The sequence below is a fragment of the Tasmannia lanceolata genome, unplaced genomic scaffold (assembly GCF_043159265.1).
Source record: "Tasmannia lanceolata isolate RefF3 unplaced genomic scaffold, GAP_Taslan_0.1 ptg000020l, whole genome shotgun sequence".
In the NCBI taxonomy this organism is placed as follows: domain Eukaryota; kingdom Viridiplantae; phylum Streptophyta; class Magnoliopsida; order Canellales; family Winteraceae; genus Tasmannia; species Tasmannia lanceolata.
The window spans coordinates 1,394,046-1,414,954 of NW_027518697.1; the positions used below are offsets into that span (position 1 = coordinate 1,394,046).

Below are 20,909 nucleotides of genomic sequence, written 5' to 3' on the forward strand. Positions count from 1 at the left end.
TCTCCGGTAGGATTGCCACCGGAAGAGCCACCGGAGAAGATGAAGAAGGAGACAAGATCCAGATTCTCTCTCTCTCTCTCTCTCTCTCTCTCTCTCTCTCTCTCTCTCTCTCTCTCGCTCTCTCTCTCTCTGTTTTTCTCTTCTTTTCTCAGATCTGAGATTTCAGATCTCAGATCTGAAATCTAGCGATGATCAGCTGGCTTGGAGGTGGGAGAGATGGGTTTGGGAGAAGAGAAGACGATGGTCGGTCGGAGCTTGTGGTGGATTCGCAAAGATCTGAAATAGAATGGGTTTGGATGGAGATTAAGAGAGAGGGGTTTCCATGGGGATCAAAATAGCAAAGGTTTGAGGGTGAGGGTGGAAGAGGGTTAACAGCTTTAATGGAGATTTCGGTCGGAGCTTGTGGGCTTGCCGGATTCCGGCCGGAGGTGTGAAGATGGCAGCTCCCTCCCTCTTTTTTTCTCTCTCGCTCTGCACATTTCCATTTCTCAGCGAAAATGAAAATTTTTCTCTTTTCTGCCATTTTTATACTAAAAAGGAAACTACCGATTTTTCATCTCTTTTTCTCCCACGGACAACCCCCTTTTCAGATGTTTCACCCTCCTTCTGGTTCGCATTGCGCTCGCTCTCTTGGCTCGTTCACTGAGCAAACGCGCCCGGATCTCGACGAAATTTTACGGACACCTATGCGAGACCTTAAGCTATCCCAGGGTTCAATTTGGGACCCCAGCTCACTGATTTGACGAGGTTTTGCACAAACAACACAAACTTGGGTCTGGTCAAAATGGGGTGTCTACAGTACTTCAGATTTGAAGAAATTTTATTTTAATATCTAAATTAGTTGACGATGGATGGATACTTTTTTTTAGTTAGTGTATTCTGGGTGGACCTTTGTATAAGTAAGCCAAAAATACCTTCATATATTCATTTATTGACAGAAATGAAATAATAACACAAATATAATAGTGTGAAGGAGCATACCCCAATCACAATTATTAAAACCATATTACAATAACTCCATTCTACAAAAGGACATGAAGGAGAAACATGAGACATGCATTACAAAGTAGATATTATTTGTAGAGACCTTAACTCTGTAAGATCTGCAGAAAGCTGAGAGACAACAGAGATTACTTTATTAATAACACTAAACTTCTGTTAAAAGTTGAGTGTAGATCTCTGGGTTCGATAATCGTGGGGTTGGGATCGCAACAATTGGGTTCAATTTCTTTATAACCCCACCAAACTTGTCGGCGAGATCAATTTTTGTCTCCTTTGGTAATTGCCAGTTGAATGAATGCAAGAGCGAACCCAATACATAGTTTAGCGACCTTTCAGCCAAAGGTATCCCTGGACATATCCTCCTCCCTGACCCAAATGGGAAATAACGGAAATCGTTGCCCCTATAATCCCATTTGTTTCCTGTGGTATTCAAGAACCTATCTGGATCAAACTCCAAAGGGTTGTCCCAAACTGAAGGATCCCTTTGTATTGCCCATACATTGACGTAGATACCGGAACCTTTGGGGATTGTGTACCCACCGACGATACATGACTCACTGGGAGTGTGTGGGATCAAGAACACATTGGGTGGGTGCAAACGGAGTGTTTCTTTCACCACTGCATCTAGATAAGGCAAATTCGCAGCATGATAATCTTCTAGGATGTTATCCTTCCCCACCACCGCATCTAATTCCTCTTGAACTTTCTTCATTGTCTCCGGCCTGTGCATCATCTCAGCCATGGCCCATTCCAATGTGGTTGAGCTAGTGTCGACCCCACCCGCTACCATGTCCTGCGCCAACAAACAGAATCATAAGCTTAAACTTAAGTAGGTGGTGAATTACATGCATGTTTAACAGTGAATTCATGTGAATTGTACTTGTATCAAGAGGAACTATATGTTATTGGGACCTACTTCAACAAAACAAGGTTGGGAAATAATTGAACTAGTTATCACTTATTAAATAATCCAAACCATTCATTTGTTTGTTCCCACCCATACTTGGGCGGGTGACACCCTAAAAGTCTTTCTAATTGCAAAAATCCTAATTAAGACTTGCGGCCTATAAAATGGACTGTTCAAAAAATAAGTCATACTTGTCAAAAAAACCTATAGATCAGTGTTAAGATTGTCCTGTAGAAAGACACAATATAATTCCTCTAAACCATAGAGGGTGTCAGCATTTTCTAAAGGAAATTACCAGCAAAAGGGCCTTGACATGGGTCATGGTCAAGGGAGTTTTGGGATCTGCTTTCTCCTTGAGCTTCAGTAGGATATCCAGGAAATCCTTTATTTCATTCTCCTCGCCTGGCGCTGCATCCAATTTCATCCGTTTCTCTAAGATCGACACGAAGATACGATCAAACCATGACATTAGCCTTCTTGTTTGGCGTTGCACGCCTTGTACATCGAAGCGAGTTAGAATAGGAAAAAGATCAGAAATATTGGGTTGGCCTACAACTACAGTCATTTCACCCATCACCTGCCGAAATTCCGATGCAACCTTAGAGGCTTCTTCCCCCTTGAGGGAAGCACCCCATAGCGTGCTCGTCATAGTGTTGAAAATTGTTTCAGTTATCTTCTCGCCGATATCCACCTGGGTTCCAATTCTAGCATACAAGTCCCCCAATGTCTGGAGAACTTGCTTTCGTCTAAGGGCACGGCCCGCGTCAAGGCTCGCATTGTTAAGAAGCTCTTGGATGCATACCCTACGGAGCATGCGCCAAACGGGCCCATACGGGCTCCACACGATGTCCGAGCCACCGTAGGTGGCAATGAGTGCACTAACTATCACATCATGGTTAGCAAATGTTGAGTCATGGTCCTTAAGGACCTCTTTTGCCATTGATGGGGAACTCAATATGATCATGACTTTGCGTCCGAGTCGGAGCTTGAAGATGGGGCCATAGATCCCTGATAATTTGACGAAATAACGGTGAAGATCTGGTTGAAGAAACGGAAGATTACCGAGCAAGGGCAATCCTCTTGGTCCCGGCGGCAATTGCACCGAACCCTTTCTCGATTTCTTAATCACCCAAATGAACCAAGAAATTATAACGATTGCAACCGTGAACACAATGGCTGCGTCTTTCTGATTGCTCCCTTCCATAGTTTTTTTACTGATAAATCAAAATATCAATGCAACTTCAAAACTTCGTTCTGGTTGAGTATGATTATGTAGATAGATGGCCCCTATTTATACTGCCAGCCACCTAAATAAACACAATATGCTTTGCAAAACTAGAAGCTAAGGAAAGTCTGGTGTGAGTTTATGACCATACCAAAAAATGAACAGCATTCAATATTAGTCTACTGGTCAAAATAACTACGCCAGTACTCCAAGAAATTAATCACGGTTGAATCTGTCAAGAGTCCCATTATCAATCCTTGTTCTTCTTACTGTTGGAGAACGTTCATACATGAAAATTATCTCCCTTGTGCTTCTTACCCTTGTCTTTCATGTACTACTCAATTACTTTTAAACCTCATGATAAAAAAATGAGTATAGTTTCAAAGTTTCTCGTTGTGGAATACTTCTTTTATTTCCATTGGTGGAAGAGCATTTATCTTACCATTACGCCTATGAAATATGAACGAAAGATCAAAATTTAGACGTATTCAATGGCCAAAAACACACTGTAGATTTGATTTTATATGCCTTCCAACACCGGTTCTATGGGTGGACGATTAAGATAGAAAAGGTCGGGCCCTATATGTAAAAGTGGACTTGCCTTTTTTGTAACAATGAAGTTTCGTACATATTTATATGAGGAAAGCCAATGGGGGCGCCCTTTCAGCTGATTTTGGCAAGGGCGCCCTTGAATTTAGCATGCCTCTATTTATACTTATAAATGGAGGCTAGATTAGGTTATAACCTTAATCATAATTCAACAAGGCATCCACATCATTACAAAGTAGGCTCCTCATGGATTCCATATCTCAATAGTAGGGGTGTCAACGGTTTTCCGACCCGGGTAGAACTCACCCTTAAAAGCTAACCGTTAAGGGGATGCGCCTAGAGTCCTTACATGGACTCCACATTAGTTACATCAGTTTCTCTTTTCAGATGTAGGATCGTTGGTTCCGCATGGAAACCCAACAATCTCCTCCTCCATGCGGGAGCAACATAGGAACTAAGAGAATTTCCCCGAGGGTTTTTTTGTCACGCCCCGACCCCACTGTGTAAATATTTTCCGATTCTAGGTCTTACACCCGCCTCGGCCTTCTTTTCCAACAGCACTAACTATGCCTGACTCACTCCGTAGGGACCTGCCCCTTGGAGATGTTGAAAACGCATCTACACGGGTAGGAGAGTTCGCATATATAGCCTAGGAAAACTCTCTCCCTTTCCGATGTGAGATGTTACAATCCATCCTCCTTAGGGCCCAACGTCCTCGCTGGCACACCACACTGCGGGAGGTACAAATTTGATACCATTCTGTCACGCCCCGACCCCACTGTGTAAATATTGTTTGGTTCCGGTCTTCCCACCCTCCTCGGTTTTGTTTTCCAACAGCACTAACTGTGCCTGACCCAATCCGCAGGGCCCACCCCTTGGAGATGCTAAAAACGCGTTTACACTGGGAGAAGAAGAGTTCGCATATATAGCCCATGAATTTTCTCTCTCTTTCCCATGTGGGATCATCTGGACTAGGGGCATTTGGCTTCGGATGAGAGCTAACCGTGCTGGTATGGGACGGTACGGTGAGCTCGCATGCACCAAAAGTATTTGGTCCAACACGTGACTTAGTTTTGCTAGTATGAGACATCAGAGTATGCTCATGTACACTCAAAGTATCTGGTTTAACATGTGAGCTTGTTGTGCTGGTGTGAGATAATATGATTAGTTCGTGTGTTCTAAGGAAGGAACTCGAAAGTTTAGAGTGGGGTTTCTTGGAGACGTATTGTATTTCACATTTGATTTTATGTTCTTATCCATACTTGTGTATTTATCAATAAGAAAAAGAGGAGAATGTTCAATTGATCAGAGTAGTGCAGTGGAAACCTGAACAATCAAGTTTAGAGAGGCAAACCGTTCATTTGTTGAGATTGATCAGTAGGGTAGCCATTCCGAGAGGAAAGAGGGAAGGCACTAGGTATGTAAATTTCGAGGACAAGGGGAGGATGTAATACCCGGCCCCACAGGGTCCATACACTCACATAGAAATTTCAAAGTTATAAATTGGTGTCTTTATTAAAATGCAAGCATGTGACTTTAAATGTTTCTTCATGAATGTGCCAAATACTTTGATTTTTAACCAAAAGTAAAGGAGAAAGAGAGGGGACTTCTTGGAAGATGGTAAAGAAAAGGGCATAAGATAGAATTATAGAAAGAGGAAAAAATAGAAAGAAGAGAGATATTTGGTGTATCGCCACACAATTTTTAAAAGATGTAAATCGGTTTTTGCGTTGAGAATTAGAGGTAGATTATATTTTTCCACACAAGGGTAGAAACTTTAGAATTTTAACCAATGAGGTGAGGAATTGGCAAGGGAATAAGAGAGAAAAGTTTGGAGATCGAAACTAAATGAGAGAGAGAGAAGTTCAAGGAAATAAATGCTATTTAATAGGGGAGGAGATTTCTTTCCCTCTTAAATTCGTTAGAGAGAGAGACTGGTTGGACGTAAGGGTGTCAATTTTGGCTCGGGCTCGGAAGCTCGCTCGAGCTCGGCTCGAATCCTTAACGAGCCGAGCCCGATTTAGGCCAGGCTCGGCTCGTTAAGAATTTAATATATTTAAATATATATATATATATATATATATATATATATATATATATATATATATTAATATATACACTAAAAGGGTTGTCCAGGGAGTGAAAGGGGGAGGCAAAATATGTCACTTCATTTTAGGAACCCCATTTGTTACTTGGACCACCCCCCATAGTGTAAAAAAAGTAGTGAAATTACACTATATAGGGCTGTCCAGGGAAGATGAGGGGTGTGAACTTATATAACCCAAGCTCGGTAAGGCTCGCGAGCCTGGCCGAGCCTGACCGAGCCGAGCCTGGTTCAAGCCCGAGCCGAGCTTTTGAGCTTAACGAGCCGAACCGAGCCTGGCCAAGCTCGGCTCGGCTCGGCTCGTTTACACCCCTAGTTGGACGTTTTTGGAGAGAGAGATTTTAGGGGGCAACACATTTTAGGACAAAATGTGTGAAGTGAACCCAATTTTCTTTCCCGCTTAACCTGATGACGGTTTCTTGTAGGATAAAACAACTCATGCGCGGTTAATGTGAACTCTCGAAACCAGTGGCCTAGTAAACATGCCTGATGTGTCATGATTACTTGTAAGAACGAAAAAAGGAGAAATGGAGAATGATGAGAGAAACTATTGGAGAAAAGGTACATTTGGTGGTGAGAAAAAAAGAAATTGATTTGCATCAAGGCGTGATATCACTCTCCTTAAGACAAATTTCGCCCCCACCAGAAGTGTGCAAAGGGGATCCGCGAATTGCATCCATGATACAATAAAACATTGTAGGAAAATCTTTAAAACATTTGACGATGTTTCACACAAGCGGAATCAAACCCGAAAAGCCCTTTGAGAACTTCAAGCCTTAGATAAATTTCTAATTACTGTTTCTGCAGAATAACAGTAACCAGAACTAAAATAATGAACAGAATGTGAAAACGACTGTTGGGATCTTTGAATGAGAGTAGAAGTAATCTAGAATTGTTTTAATAATTTCACAGTAGAATAATTTTGCTTTTATATCTAGAAAAAGAATTTATGCTCTTTCTATAGAGCCTCTGGTGAGTTTTTCCTCTACAAAGCACCTTTCCTGATCGGTTTGAATTATGACCGTCAGATCACACCAATTCACATTCAACGGTTCAGATCAATCCTGAAGTGATTGTTAGGTTATGAAAATATCTGTGACCGTTGGTCGGGGGGGGGGGGGGGGGGGCAAAACGAGAAGGAAAAACCTCAAAAATTGGCTAAAGAAAAGCTAGTTGTTTGAGTCTCAACGGCTCTTTTTTCGAGGAGACACGGTCGACAGGGTGAGTCGGTTGACCACCCCATATTGCTGGAACCTTTTAATTATGTTTATCTTCTTCTTTTTTTGGTTTTCGACGAACCGCGGCCGACCGGCCCTACCATGTTGGAAATTATGGAATTTTCAGAACCAATCAGCAGTTCTGGAATTTTCAGAACCAATTTGATCGGTCGGCCCATGAATGCTGAACTTTTCCTTTTTCGAAACACTTTGAGAAAACATTTTCAAAACACTGTTTGTGATTTGACCCAAAACACTAGATTTTGATTAATCTCTAAGAGAAGCCAATTCTTAAAAAAATCCATGTTCAGAAAAGAAGAACTTAAATTGAAAATAATGTAAATATTCGCTAATGGGACAGTTCACAGAATGAAAGGTTCAAAATTGTGTTCAATAAGAAATTGATCGTTTGACTTAAACGTGTTCTATCAGTAAAACGATGTGAATATTTGCGATTGCAAATAACGGTCATTGTCACTTGAATTTGATTCGATGCACAGATTTTTCTTGTCCAAGGCTAGCAGAAGGGCGGTTGCCGGTCCTAATGGCCTCCATTTCGAGTTTGAGTACATTAGCTTGGGTTCAAGGTTGGAGAGGGCAGTAATAACAGTTCCATTACAGTCCCTCAATAGATCCACAAGATTAGCGAGCAAGACATCAACATTGGGCTTTAGCTTAGAGGGAGACAGTTTGATCCAGTAGGGTGTTGGTTTCTTAATATTAGGGAAGAGGGTGCATTGGAAGTTGCCAAGGATCTCTCTACTCATGGCATATTCTACTACTTTATTCTGAAGAACAGATAGAAAGATAGATAAATCTCTGCTGATTATAGATTTGAGGAGGGCTTGCTTACGTTTTGGTTTGGCTTCAAATATCCTGCGATTTCAATCACACCAGATGTAGTTTGGAGCTGATGCAAAAGCACATTTGATTTTGGTGGAGATTTTTCCTTCTCCATGGAAGTTCTTGTTGGAAAATATATTGTTGTGGAGATGGGGAGAATAGAGAAGAAAAGAGATGCTTCAAGGCGCGATGTCGCTTTCCTTTAGACAAGTTTCGCCCCCACCAGTTGTGTACAAAGGGAATCCGTGAATTTCCTCCAAGATAAAATGAAGCCTTATAGGAATATCCTACAAATGTTTGATGACATTTTGCACAAGCAGAATCAAACCCAAAACACCTTCCAAGAACTTCAAGCCTTATAGAAAATCACCAAAACTGTTTCCTGCAGTTTTTAGTGTACTGTTTTATGAACAAATTAACTAGAAAACAAGAGAGCGGGAGATTGCTAGAGAGAAGAAGAAAGTACAGCAATAACTGTTTTTCCATTATTGCGAAGACAGATTTCTGCTATTTTTATAGAGCACTAGATGTCTATTCACTAAGAGAAGCATTTCTTCAAGACATCCCTTGGATTGGTTTGAATAATGACCATTCGATCACAACTATTGATAATTTAAGTGTTTTGGATCATCCACGAAGTGTCCCTTGTGTTTGAAAAACATCCATGACTGTTGGGAAGCAAAAGACATAAAGAAAGGTTGAAAAACGGAAGTGAAAAGCCATGTCTATTTTCTCCCAACGGATAGTTTTTCGAACATCCGCGGTCAACCAGGCTACCGCGGTCGTCCGCCCACACCTTTCTGGAAATTGTCTACATTTCCATAAACCAATCCGTGCTCGCCCAGGAACCCCCGATCGACCGGCCCTGTCTGAAATTTGTTTTTATATTTAAAATATAACTTGATAAAATCACTTTAACTTTACAATACCATTTTGAAAATCTCTAACAGTTCTTAAAGTATATGATTAGCTTCTTGGAATTGGCCTTCAAGGGGTTTTCACATGAAGGGGACTCTCCAAAGGATAAACTCCAAATCCAAGAAGAGTGGGAATATTTAAAAAGTTACAGAACAAACAAGGGTGTTAACTCTAAGGCCTAAAACTGTGAGGGTGTTTGATGTAGTTATTTTTCCCTGGATCCTTTGTGTTGGGTAAAAACATAGCGTCCGTGAGATAAGTTTTGGTTTCTCTAGGTGATCCGACTGTAGTGGTGGTGATACGCGTCGAGAGCATCAATTAATACATCGTAAACATGCAATCTGCCTATGTAAGTCTGAAAAGGCATCAACTTGGATGTGCCTTTGAGGATCTAACGATTCTAACCATTATTTGTAGTTTTAGAAACAAATGAAAGATATAAGTAGGTTGGAAGGACCTTCGAATCAATTAAGCAAAGATGAGCCTCTGACTATAACAGTCAGAACTTGTGAAACAAATGCTTCTTATTATACTGAGTTACAATTACAGTATTGTAACTGGAATTGTGGCTCTTGTTACAGGGTAACTTTAGATCAATAGATTTAGCTCCAATCTTCACAACACCTCTCTGGTTCTAGAAGTGCTATGGCATATTAGATCAAAATTGTAGGCCTCAAGGCAAAGATCCTACAGGAAGATCATGCTTATTGGCAAATATTAAGCAAACTCCACTCACAGTACACCTTAGTGCAAAGGAAAAATATTTACTGTTATTTCTCCTCGTGCTCTACTCCTGACAGTTGATAAGTTGAATTTGAATTTTGATTGGTTCTGAGTTTGAATCGGATCTGAATTTCTTAAACCAAGTGTTTGTTCAAGCCTATGTTTCTGGAGCAAATTCAGCATATAGGATTCATAAAATTCCAAGCTTTTAGGTTAACTGGTCTTGCTGTTTGGAACAGTATCCTGATGTTTCGAAATAAATTCTCGTTCTCTGAGTTCAACTAGTCCAATCAAGACAGATATTAGTGGCATTCATAAAATTCTGTACTGACGCTAGAACTGGTATGCATCAACAAGCCCTTAGATGATTTGACCAATTATAGGCATGTTTGTAAGTGTTTTCTAAGGCCCTGTTTGTTTTGGATTGTGAGAACCGATTGTGAGTCCAAAACTGATTATGCACTCAAATTTACTTTTAATCAGTTTTGAACTCACAATCAGTACTCAAAATTCAAAAGAAACATGATCTTAATTTTGAGTCTAATAATCGGTTTTGTGCTTGCAATCAGTTCTCAAAATCCAAAACAAAAAAAAAATTAAATAGCTACCCATGAGAGAATAGTCATTTTCTCCTACGCAGCATTTCCACGAGCACTAGCAATGAAAGGGTAGGGTCAGTTTCACCTAAGCAGCACTCCAATGCGGACTACTAATGTGAGAGCAATAATCTCCTAATGGCCACTCACATGAGCACTAGCAATAGACAGAGATTGTCATCATCGCCAGGATATGTAGGAGCCTCTTTTTCTTGCATCAATTGATTACTAAGCTGAAGTGCCCTTCTAGTGAATTAATGGCTTGGTTTAAGTGCCCTCTAGTGCGCACTTATGAAACATACGGGATTATGTAAAGGTGAGTTTTTTTTTAAATGAGGTCAAAAATGAGGCCCACCTTGTTTGAAGATCTAAACCACTCATGGTTTTGGCCCCAACTTAAATAGGTCATGCCCCAAAAATGATTGCCATCGGATGTTCCTAACTATAGGATCTGTAGAAAGACAACACATTATAGAAATATCAACACATAAACGAATATCTCCTCTAAATGGGAGAAGATCCTCTTTGAAAAGCAGTTTGGTCCAAGGTTGCCAAGGCGGGAATCGAAAGCGGGAATCGAAGACTCCTGGGATGGTTGAAAGCGGGAATCGTGGGTTTGCCAGAGAGTCGACGGAGATTCGCCGGGGAATCGTCGGGGATTTGCCGGGGAATCGCCGGGGATTCACCTGGGAATCGCTGGGAGTCATTGGGGAGTTGAGATTCGGTGGGGATTCGCAGGGAATCACCTGGGAATCGGGGTTCCTATAAAGTGGGAATCGGGGTTTTCATAAATTGGGAATCAGGGTTCCTAAAATTGGAAATCGGGGTTCTGACGGAATCGATTCGGGATTCCCCAGAATCGGGGAATCGAATCAAATCACGAATCCGATTCGCGAATCCCCACCCTCAGGTACGAATCCTGCTTCCCTGGTTTGGTCCCATCCGCTAGAGCTTGAAGAATTCCCAAGGGACGAAAACCATGCACCACCTGTGTCCGCATTCCCGAAGGCACCCTCTCTTTCAAGAGTATTCATGACATGTCAAGAGATATATTTTACATCCCAGAGAGGCTATAATTGGAGATACCATTGTTTCTACCGATAAACTCAGACTTTCGGTTAGCCCGGCTCCAACTCTTCGATATATTTCTTGCCGTTCTGTGGAGGGATGGCAGATTAGAAACCTCTAGATATCGGAGGGTTAGGATCACCCTATGACGATGATTTTTAGGGTACAACTAATTTATGTTGGGGCCCAATAAATAAATGGCTTGAATCTTCAAACTAGGTCGGTCCTACAAGTTTTTTTGAAGATACGTGCAGCTATATAAGAATATAATATAAAAACTCTGAAAATGTTGACGTCCAAAAGAGAGGTATTTCCTATGTGAGGAATGCTAAACTCAGGGCGCGCTTGCGAAAGGGGGATGAAAGGTCGTCCCCAATGGTTGCACCTCACTAAAATGCAATAACAGTTGCAGCTCTTATATTTAATATTCCCGGTGGCATTCTTTTATATAAAATAATAGACCATAATAAGTAGAAAATAAGTCTACCATCCGATTTATCTTGCAATCTCATTATCCCTTAAATTACATTTCTTTTAGGGAGAGAGAGTGGGAAGAGAGAGATGAATGGTCCTGCACTTCTTATCACTTGAGGGAGATGAATTGATTGTCTTGCACCCTTTTGGTAAGAAACATACTTGGTAAGACTTCTTCACTCTCTTCTCTCAAAGCTCTGCAAAGGAAGCACGTTTTTGGTCTAATTTTTAGAGATACGATAGTTATCCATGATAGCCTCAATTCTGCGTAAGTGAAATTTCATCTTCCCCCTGGAATTTCAGTTGCTTTAGTTTTTTAGAATAAATGACTAATAAGGATTGTTAAGATCTGGGACAAGAGTCCACCAAATATTGGATAAGTATTTATTTGGGGTTTAAGGATAAGAGCTTATTTGGGATAAATCCTATCCTAAAATCAAAACAAGCCCTTAGAGGCTAGCTGTTTGAATGTATGGAAAAAATTTCCAATAATCTTTCTTTCCATATATAGAAAATGAATTTTCCAGTATTTGGTAAACTTATTTTCCATGGAATTTTTTCCAAAATAAAAACTTCTTCCTGTTTTCAAGGAAAAATTCAAATCTAATAGACAATGAAAATTTTTCCACAATTTTTCCCTATATCCAAGCACCCCATTAAAGAATGGCTGTCTTTCAAATAGTTTATTTGTCTTTTTCTTCATTTTCATTGAAAAGACCAGTAGAGGAGGGGTGAAGATGGAGACAAAATGGGTGGAAATGTCATTTCAATGAACTCTCTGTGGAAAATCATTTCACTAAACTTTCTATTGGAATAAAATTAGATTAGCATTTATCGTGGTATAACCGTTTAGCATTGTTTGGCACAAAGGCAGAAGACTGGGCTGCGCTAAAGAAGAACTCGCCTAAAGATATCATCATCTGCCACCCATTTTAGAAGATCAAGATGCACACCTTTCTTTCGTTTTCCACCATCAAACTGATGGCTGCTTAAAATCAAAGCCTATATATTATAAAACTTCATATAGAAAGTAACATGAAGAACCCGCGTTTTTCCGAACGTAAAGACTCAGAAAGAGTCACGCGTAGTGGAAAACGATATTCACGGTTCCATGTATATAGTGTGAAAGAGTAGACTTCCATGACTACATATAGGGTTTAGTTAGTGGGAATTAAGACTTCGAGAAATGATAGAATGAAGGGCTCCCTTACAAAAATCAGCTTCAAGGGCGCCCCTATTAGTTAATTTTTGAAAAATGTGGCCCCGAAAAAAGTAGATGGCGCCTAAAAGAGTGGAAACCGTGGGGACTTTGCATAAATCAACCAGTAAAGGTGCCGCCCTTGAAGCTGATTTTTGCAAGGGCGCCCTTCATTCTATCATTCCTCTAAACGTATCTTGCACTTGTAGGTTAGAAAAAAGGACAAGTTCATAAGGTGGTGTCATATGTGGAGCCAAAATTCAAGAAAGAGACTACTAACCACATGACTCTTAAAAATTTGACGAGCCCACATGTTTTGACCCTGACTATGTCTTTCATATTTAAAATTAAATACTTAGACCACATCATTTATTAGACATGGCTTTCTTCTCATACTATAAATAGGGGTCACCTCTTTTTGACAACCATGCACAATCTGGTGAGCTCTTCTCATAATTTGAAGAATTACGAGACCAATCTTTTCCCATTTCACTAGAGAAAATATGTCTTCCATTTTGCTGCAGACAGATGGAGTCCTCTTGTTCTCAATTGCAATTGTTACAATTTCCTGGCTTACATGGATGATCATGAAGTCCAGAAAGGGTTCAGCATTCCCGTTTCCGCCGGGCCCACGAGGCTTACCTTTGATTGGCAACCTTCCATTTATCGAACCCGAACTCCACCGCTATTTCACCAAATTAAGGGAGATCTATGGACCCATCTTCAAGCTCCGAATGGGCAAGAAGATGTTCATCGTATTGGGTTCCCCGTCCATGGCTAAGGAGGTCCTCAAAGACCATGACACCACCTTCGCCAACCATTATGTAATGTCCGCAGCAACACTTGCAACATATGGGGGCTCAGACATAGTGTGGAGCCCCTATGGTTCAAAATGGCGTATGCTTCGAAGGGTTTGCATCCAAGAACTTCTCAACGCTGGGAGCCTCGATGCTAGCAGTGGCTTCCGACGAGAGCAGGTTAACCAGATGTTGAGCGATCTCTATACCAAAATCGGAACTCCGGTCGATATTGGTGAGAAGTTAACTCAAACAATCTTCAACAGCATGACCAACACTCTATGGGGTAGCACCCTCAAGGGAGATGCAGATACTGGAGTCGCAGCGGAGTTCCGTCAGGTTGTTGGGGAAATCGGGAGCTTAATGGGACAACCCAACATTTCTGATCTGTTTCCAGTTCTGCAAAGGTTCGATATACAGGGCGTGGAGCGTAAAATGAAGGGTGCCATCTCTTGGTTCGATCGAATCTTTGACACTATCTTAGATCAACGATTGAAAAAAGACAAAGATGCCGAGGAGGAAAATGAGGATAGCAACAACAAAGATCGCAAGGATTTCCTTGATATCCTTCTGAAGATCAAGGAGCAAGCAGACCCCAGAACGCCCTTGACCATGACCCACATCAAGGCCTTGCTACTGGTAAGTGGTAACCCACAATCACTATAGCCCAAACCCATAATTTAGGGCGCCTACCGAGTTTAGATACACCTGCAAATCATTTACATGTATTTTTATCAGACCCCATAACGCCCTTGTTTGCTTATCTTTCATGCCAATAATTATTGTAATATATTTGTTCTAAGTTAATTGCTTATGCTTGTTTTTGTTTATTTCGTTTGTACAGGATCTAGTAGGAGGTGGAACGGATACGAGCTCGACGACGTTAGAGTGGGCCATGGCTGAGATGCTGTACAAGCCTGAAACAATTAGGAAAGCACAAGAGGAATTAGATGCAGTAGTGGGCAAGGACAACATTATAGAAGACCACCATTTAACCCAATTGCATTATATAGATGCATTGGTGAAAGAAACACTCCGTTTGCATCCGCCCAATCCGTTCTTGATCCCTCACACTCCCAGTGAAACATGTGTCGTGGGTGGTTACACCATCCCAGAGGGTGCCGGTATCTTCGTTAACCTGTATGCGATACAGAGGGACCCTTCTCTCTGGGAGAATCCCTCAGAGTTCGAACCCAATAGGTTCTTGGCTCCTGGAAACAAATGGGATTATAGAGGCAACGATTACAGTTATTTCCCATTTGGGTCAGGGAGGAGAATATGTCCAGGGATATCTTTGGCAGAGAGGTCACTTGTATATGTATTGGGTTCGCTCTTGCATTCCTTTGATTGGAGATTACCAGAGGGGACCAAGATCAGTCTTTCCGACCAGTACCTTGGGGTAATAAAGATTGCAAACCCAGTTATGGCCATCCCCACTCCAAGATTATCGAAGCCGGAACTCTACGCTTTACAGTAATAGTATTATCGACCATAGATGAACCTCTTGTTTTCTCTCGTTTTCAGCCTTGAACAATATATATCTAGCTTGTGGTGAGTATGATCATATGGAATGGCATAGGCATGCCTTTTATTCTGTCATCTTTTACAACTACTTCAACTATTTTTCTAATAAATGAATGTAATTGTTTAATTATTGTGAAGGATCACATTAGAAAGAGTTCTACTTAATTCTCTTACATGCCTTTGATTGTGAGAGGAGTTGTGTTTCTCATTGAAAGGCTGTGTTTCTAAAAAAAAGGTGAATAAAAGAAACCCTTATTGGCCTGTTGAGTGTAATGAAGAAAGACTCTCTCTCTCTCTCTCTCTCTCTCTCTCTCTCTCTCTCTCTCTCTCTCTCTCTCTCTCTCTCTCTCTCTCTCTCGCAAAGGAAACGAATCCTTTGAGTCGAATAATCACTTTTGGACTCCGAAGCCAAAGGATCAAATTCAATGAAGGTGACGAGTTTAGAATATATTCGGGGCAGAGGATTAAATTTTGGTCTCACACACGGTATGAATCAGATGCTCCATTAAATGAGGTATTTCCAGATTAGTTCAGGTGGTAGAGAATCAAGAAGCTTGGTTTAAGGAGTGTTTTTAGTAAGGGAAAGAGGGTATAACATAGAAGATCATCATCAGAAGGGACCTTTTTGAAAGGAAGATGGAGAGCTTAACGAGATTAATCAATTGCTCATGTCCAATTACATATAGAAGTCATGTGAAGATTAAAAGGTTCGGATTCGATGCTCTTCTGGCTCTATTAGTGTCACATGCATCATTCTACAACGCAATTGCATCCAAGCATGCTGTCTCGACAGTGGATAAAGTTAGGAAAAATACCGACTCCTTTAAGGGTTTATGCCTTCTCAAGAACAACAGCCTTGGACAAGATATCCTTATAGTGGATCATCCATGGAACCAGCACATGCATGTTTGCATGTTGATCATAGATCATTGTGCTTTGTGTGTGGGGAGAGAAACAACTGATCACTTGTTCCTGCCAGGGGCGGAGGCACATGACTTGCAAAATTCCTTTTAAATTGCATGCATGTACATGCTTTAGGTGGTTTAGTGGCATGCCCGCCCCCCCCCCCCCCCCAACCCCCCAAAATGTAAATTCCTAGCGCCGTCCCGGGTTCCTGCATTGCAAAACAACAACGTATGTATGAAGAAAAATTCTAGGTAGATTTGACATATCATGGGTGTTCCCAGTTAAGCTACCAAAGCTCTTAGAAAGTTGGTCTCGATACTATGGAACAGTAACCGTAAATTTGGCATGTGGTAATACTAACTGTCACCTGGGTGCTGTGGAAAGAGAGAGCTGCCATAGTATTTAGAGGCCTAGTAAAATCCTCTCATTTCCTCTGCATTAAGATAATAGCACTAATTAACCATATCTTGGGTTAGATCTTTGCCTAGCTTCTAATTTGTTTCAGCACATGATCTATGGGAAGGATGGTCAAAGGTGTGTCTTAGGAAGGCAAGGCCGGGCATCTAACAGGATTGGAATGTCTTGGTGTAGCGGTCATTTCAAGTTAAACTTCGACGGCTCAAGCTTGGAAAATCATGGGCCTACGGGAGTTGGTGACTCCTTATATATGAGAGTGGGCCGGAGATACGATATGGGTGTTCTCAGGCCCATTGGATTCGTAGACTTCAATGATCGGGCGGAGATTAGAGTGGTACACCTAGGTATAAAGATGACAGAGAAGATATTCTAGATAAGATGATAGTGGAGGGGGGATTCCCTAAATGTAATAAAATGGTTTGAAAGGAAAGCTTGTCCCATCCTTGGCAGTTTGCATGGATTGACAAGATCACAAATCGTGTGGCTGGATCCTTCATTTCATTTCATCATGTAAGAAGATCGACTAATGGCAAGACTGATAGGCTTGTCCGGGAGGGTGCCTCTAGTTTTGAGATGGAAATGTTTGACTTTCTCCTTATGATGTCTTTGTGCTTGGTTGATATCTTTTCTTTTGTTTTCTGTATTGCTTTGATCATCTCTGTTGCCAGGGGCTTCCCCATGTTGCTTTTCCCGATTAATAGAATTTTTTTTCCATTCATAAAGGGGAGTGATAAATCGACTCCCCAAATTGATAAATCGGCTCCCATGTGTCTTTCTCTCTCCTCTAGGTTAGAGAGAGAAAGAGGAGAGAGATAGACACATGGGTAGTCGATTTATCCATTTGGGGAGTCGATTTATCACTGCCCTTCAAAAAATACAATCAAATTTAAATAGCAATTTCGTACTAGGGTCTTTTATGACCTCATTTTCTCCTAAGCGGCATTCCCATGCACGCCAGCAATGAGAGAGCAGTCCTTTTCTATGGGGCAATCTCTCGATCACTAGCAATTACAGAGAATTTCGTCGCCAAGAAATGTGAGAGCTTCTTTTTCTTGCATCAATTAATATTGACTGAGCTCAAGTACCCTTCTAGTGAATTGATGACCGGGTTGAAGTGCCCCTCTCGTGCGCACTTGGGACGAGAGATGCAAGGGCGAGACTCTATGTCGCTTGTATGGATCATCTTTTTTGGGCCTATTAAGATTTTTCTCCAGCACTATGTTGACTGAGGGACAAGACTTTTGCCGTGTCATCTCATTCCGGCCACTGATGCTATGGGATTATGTAAAAGTGAGTTTTTATATGATGTCACAATGGGGCCCACCTTGTTCAAAGATCGAAACCATACATGGGTTGGGCCCCAGACGCACTCCGCGGGGCCCGCCCCTTGGAGATGCTGAAAACGCACCTATATATGGAGAAGGTGAGTTCACATATATAGCCCAAGAACTTTCTCTCCCTTTCCGTTGTGGGATCTTACAATCCGCTCCACTTATGGCCAAACGTCCTCACTGGCACATTGTAGACACCATTCTGTCACACCCCGACCACAATGTGTAAATATTGTCTGATTCTGGGTCTTCTACACTCTCTGAATTTTGTTTTCCAATAGCACTAACCGTGCTCGACCCACTCCACGGGCCCGCCCCTTGGATATGCTGAAAACGCGTCTACATATGGAGAAGGAGAGTTCAAATATATAGCCCAAGAAATTTCTCCCTTTTCGATGTGAGATCTTACAAATTCCCTAGCAAATCCCATTTTAATTAATGTCTTTGTTAAAATTTTATATTTATTTACGTTTGCATCGAACCGTAGATCAACATCTTCACAACATTACTAGGATCATAAATATATTACAAAGGAGATGGGCACCACCTCCACAATGGAGGTGGCGTAAAAATATGCACCATTACCGTTTTGAGAAGGCACTAGGATGTTCCCATTATTTTTCTTACTAGGGGCCAAATTGAAATCAAGGTGGAATTGATAGGGGAAAATTCTGAAACAATCTTCTTTTTTTTGCCTGAGAGGTAGTTTTCTAAGAATTATCGACCATAGATGAACCTCTTGTTTTCTCTCGTTTTCAGCCTTGAACAATATATATCTAGCTTGTGGTGAGTATGATCATATGGAATGTCATAGGCATGCCTTTTATTCTGTCATCTTTTACAACTACTTCAACTATTTTTCTAATAAATGAATGTAATTGTTTAATTATTGTGAAGGATCACATTAGAAAGAGTTCTACTTAATTCTCTTACATGCCTTCGATTGTGAGAGGAGTTGTGTTTCTCATTGAAAGGCTGTGTTTCTAAAAAAAAGGTGAATAAAAGAAACCCTTATTGGCCTGTTGAGCACTTGAGTGTAATGAAGAAAGACTCTCTCTCTCTCTCTCTCTCTCTCTCTCTCTCTCTCTCTCTCTCTCTCTCTCTCGCAAAGGAAACGTATCCTTTGAGCCGAATAATCACTTTTGGACTCCGAAGCCAAAGGATCAAATTCAATGAAGGTGACGAGTTTAGAATATATTCGGGGCAGAGGATTAAATTTTGGTCTCACACACGGTATGAATCAGATGCTCCATTAAATGAGGTATTTCCAGATTAGTTCAGGTGGTAGAGAATCAAGAAGCTTGGTTTAAGGAGTGTTTTTAGTAAGGGAAAGAGGGTATAACATAGAAGATCATCATCAGAAGGGACCTTTTTGAAAGGAAGATGGAGAGCTTAACGAGATTAATCAATTGCTCATGTCCAATTACATATAGAAGTCATGTGAAGATTAAAAGGTTCGGATTCGATGCTCTTCTGGCTCTTTTAGTGTCACATGCATCATTCTACAACGCAATTGCATCCAATCATGCTGTCTCGACAGTGGATAAAGTTAGGAAAAATACCGACTCCTTTAAGGGTTTATGCCTTCTCAAGAACAACAGCCTTGGACAAGATATCCTTATAGTGGATCATTCATGGAACCAGCACATGCATGTTGATCATAGATCGCCCCCGCCAAGTGTAAATTCCTAGCGCCGCCCCTGGTTCCTGCGTTTCAAAACAACCACGTATGTATGAAGAAAAATTCTAGGTAGATTTGACATATCATGGGTGTTCCCAGTTAAGCTACCAAAGCTCTTAGAAAGTTGGTCTCGATACCATGGAACAGTAAACGTAAATTACAATGGCATGTGGTAATACTAACTGTCACCTGGGTGCTGTGGAAAGAGAGAGCTGCCATAGTATTTAGAGGCCTAGTAAAATCCTCTCATTTCCTCTGCATTAAGATAATAGCACTAATTAACCATATCTTGGGTTAGATCTTTGCCTAGCTTCTGATTTGTTTCAGCACATGATCTATGGGAAGGATGGTCAAAGGTGTGTCTTAGGAAGGCAAGGCCGGGCATCTAACAGGATTGGAATGTGTTGGTGTAGCGGTCATTTCAAGTAAAACTTCGACGGCTCAAGCTTGGAAAATCATGGGCCTACGGGAGTTGGTGACTCCTTATATATGAGAGTGGGCCGGAGATACGATATGGGTGTTCTCAGGCCCATTGGATTCGTAGACTTCAATGATCGGGCGGAGATTAGAGTGGTACACCTAGGTATAAAGATGACAGAGAAGATATTCTAGATAAGATGATAGTGGAGGGGGGATTCCCTAAATGTAATAAAACGGTTTGAAAGGAAAGCTTGTCCCATCCTTGGCGGTTTGCATGGATTGATGAGATCACAAATCGTGTGGCTGGATCCTTCATTTCATTTCATCATGTAAGAAGATCGACTAATGGCGAGACTGATAGGCTTGTCCGGGAGGGTGCCTCTAGTTTGGAGTTGGAAATGTTCGATTTTCTCCTTATGATGTCTTTTTGCTTGGTTGATTTCTTTTCTTTGGTTTTCTGTATTGCTTTGATCATCTCTTTTGCCAGGGGCTTCCCCATGTTTCTTTTCCCGATTAATAGAATTTTTTTCCATTCATAAAAGGGGAGTGATAAATCAACTCCCCAAATTGATAAATCGGCTCCCATGTGTCTTTCTCTCTCCTCTAGGTTAGAGAGAGAAAGAGGAGAGAGATAGACACATGGGGAGTCGATTTATCACTGCCCTTCAAAAAAAAACAATCAAATTTAAATAGCAATTTCGTACTAGGGTCTTTTATGACCTCATTTTCTCCTAAGCGGCATTCCCGTGCATGCCAGCAATGAGAGAGCAGTCCTTTTCTACGGGGCACTCTCTCGATCACTAGCAATTACAGAGAATTTCGTCGCCAAGAAATGTGAGAGCTTCTTTTTCTTGCATCAATTAATATTGACTGAGCTCAAGTACCCTTCTAGTGAATTGATGACCGGGTTGAAGTGCCCCTCTCGTGCGCACTTGGGACGAGAGATGCAAGGGCGAGACTCTATGTCGCTTGTATGGATCATCTTTGTTGGGCCTATTAAGATTTTTCT

General features: G+C 41.3%; 2 protein-coding genes across 2 annotated transcripts; one reads left to right on the forward strand and one right to left on the reverse strand.

The window, feature by feature from the left end:
* Window positions 1-994: 994 nt before the first annotated feature.
* On the reverse strand, window positions 995-3,167 carry LOC143854909 (cytochrome P450 monooxygenase 76AD131-like). Its single transcript, XM_077365043.1, has 2 exons — window positions 2,205-3,167; window positions 995-1,795 (listed from the first exon to the last, which is right to left on the reverse strand). Exons 1-2 carry the CDS (start codon window positions 3,111-3,113, stop codon window positions 1,148-1,150), a joined length of 1,557 nt encoding a protein of 518 aa, XP_077221158.1. The 5' UTR covers window positions 3,114-3,167; the 3' UTR covers window positions 995-1,147.
* A 10,060-nt stretch (window positions 3,168-13,227) lies between these two features.
* Window positions 13,228-15,406, forward strand: LOC143855010 (flavonoid 3'-monooxygenase CYP75B137-like). Its single transcript, XM_077365168.1, has 2 exons — window positions 13,228-14,260; window positions 14,466-15,406. Exons 1-2 carry the CDS (start codon window positions 13,328-13,330, stop codon window positions 15,096-15,098), a joined length of 1,566 nt encoding a protein of 521 aa, XP_077221283.1. The 5' UTR covers window positions 13,228-13,327; the 3' UTR covers window positions 15,099-15,406.
* Window positions 15,407-20,909: the final 5,503 nt, after the last annotated feature.

Coding starts and splice junctions, on each gene's coding strand:
- LOC143854909 (XM_077365043.1), bottom strand. CDS start 3,113: ATGGAAGGGAGCAATCAGAAAGACGCAGCCATTGTGTTCACGGTTGCA. Junction 1,796..2,204: donor ATGTCAAGGCCCTTTTGCTG/GTAATTTCCTTT, acceptor TTGTTGGCGCAG/GACATGGTAGCGGGTGGGGT.
- LOC143855010 (XM_077365168.1), top strand. CDS start 13,328: ATGTCTTCCATTTTGCTGCAGACAGATGGAGTCCTCTTGTTCTCAATT. Junction 14,261..14,465: donor ACATCAAGGCCTTGCTACTG/GTAAGTGGTAAC, acceptor TCGTTTGTACAG/GATCTAGTAGGAGGTGGAAC.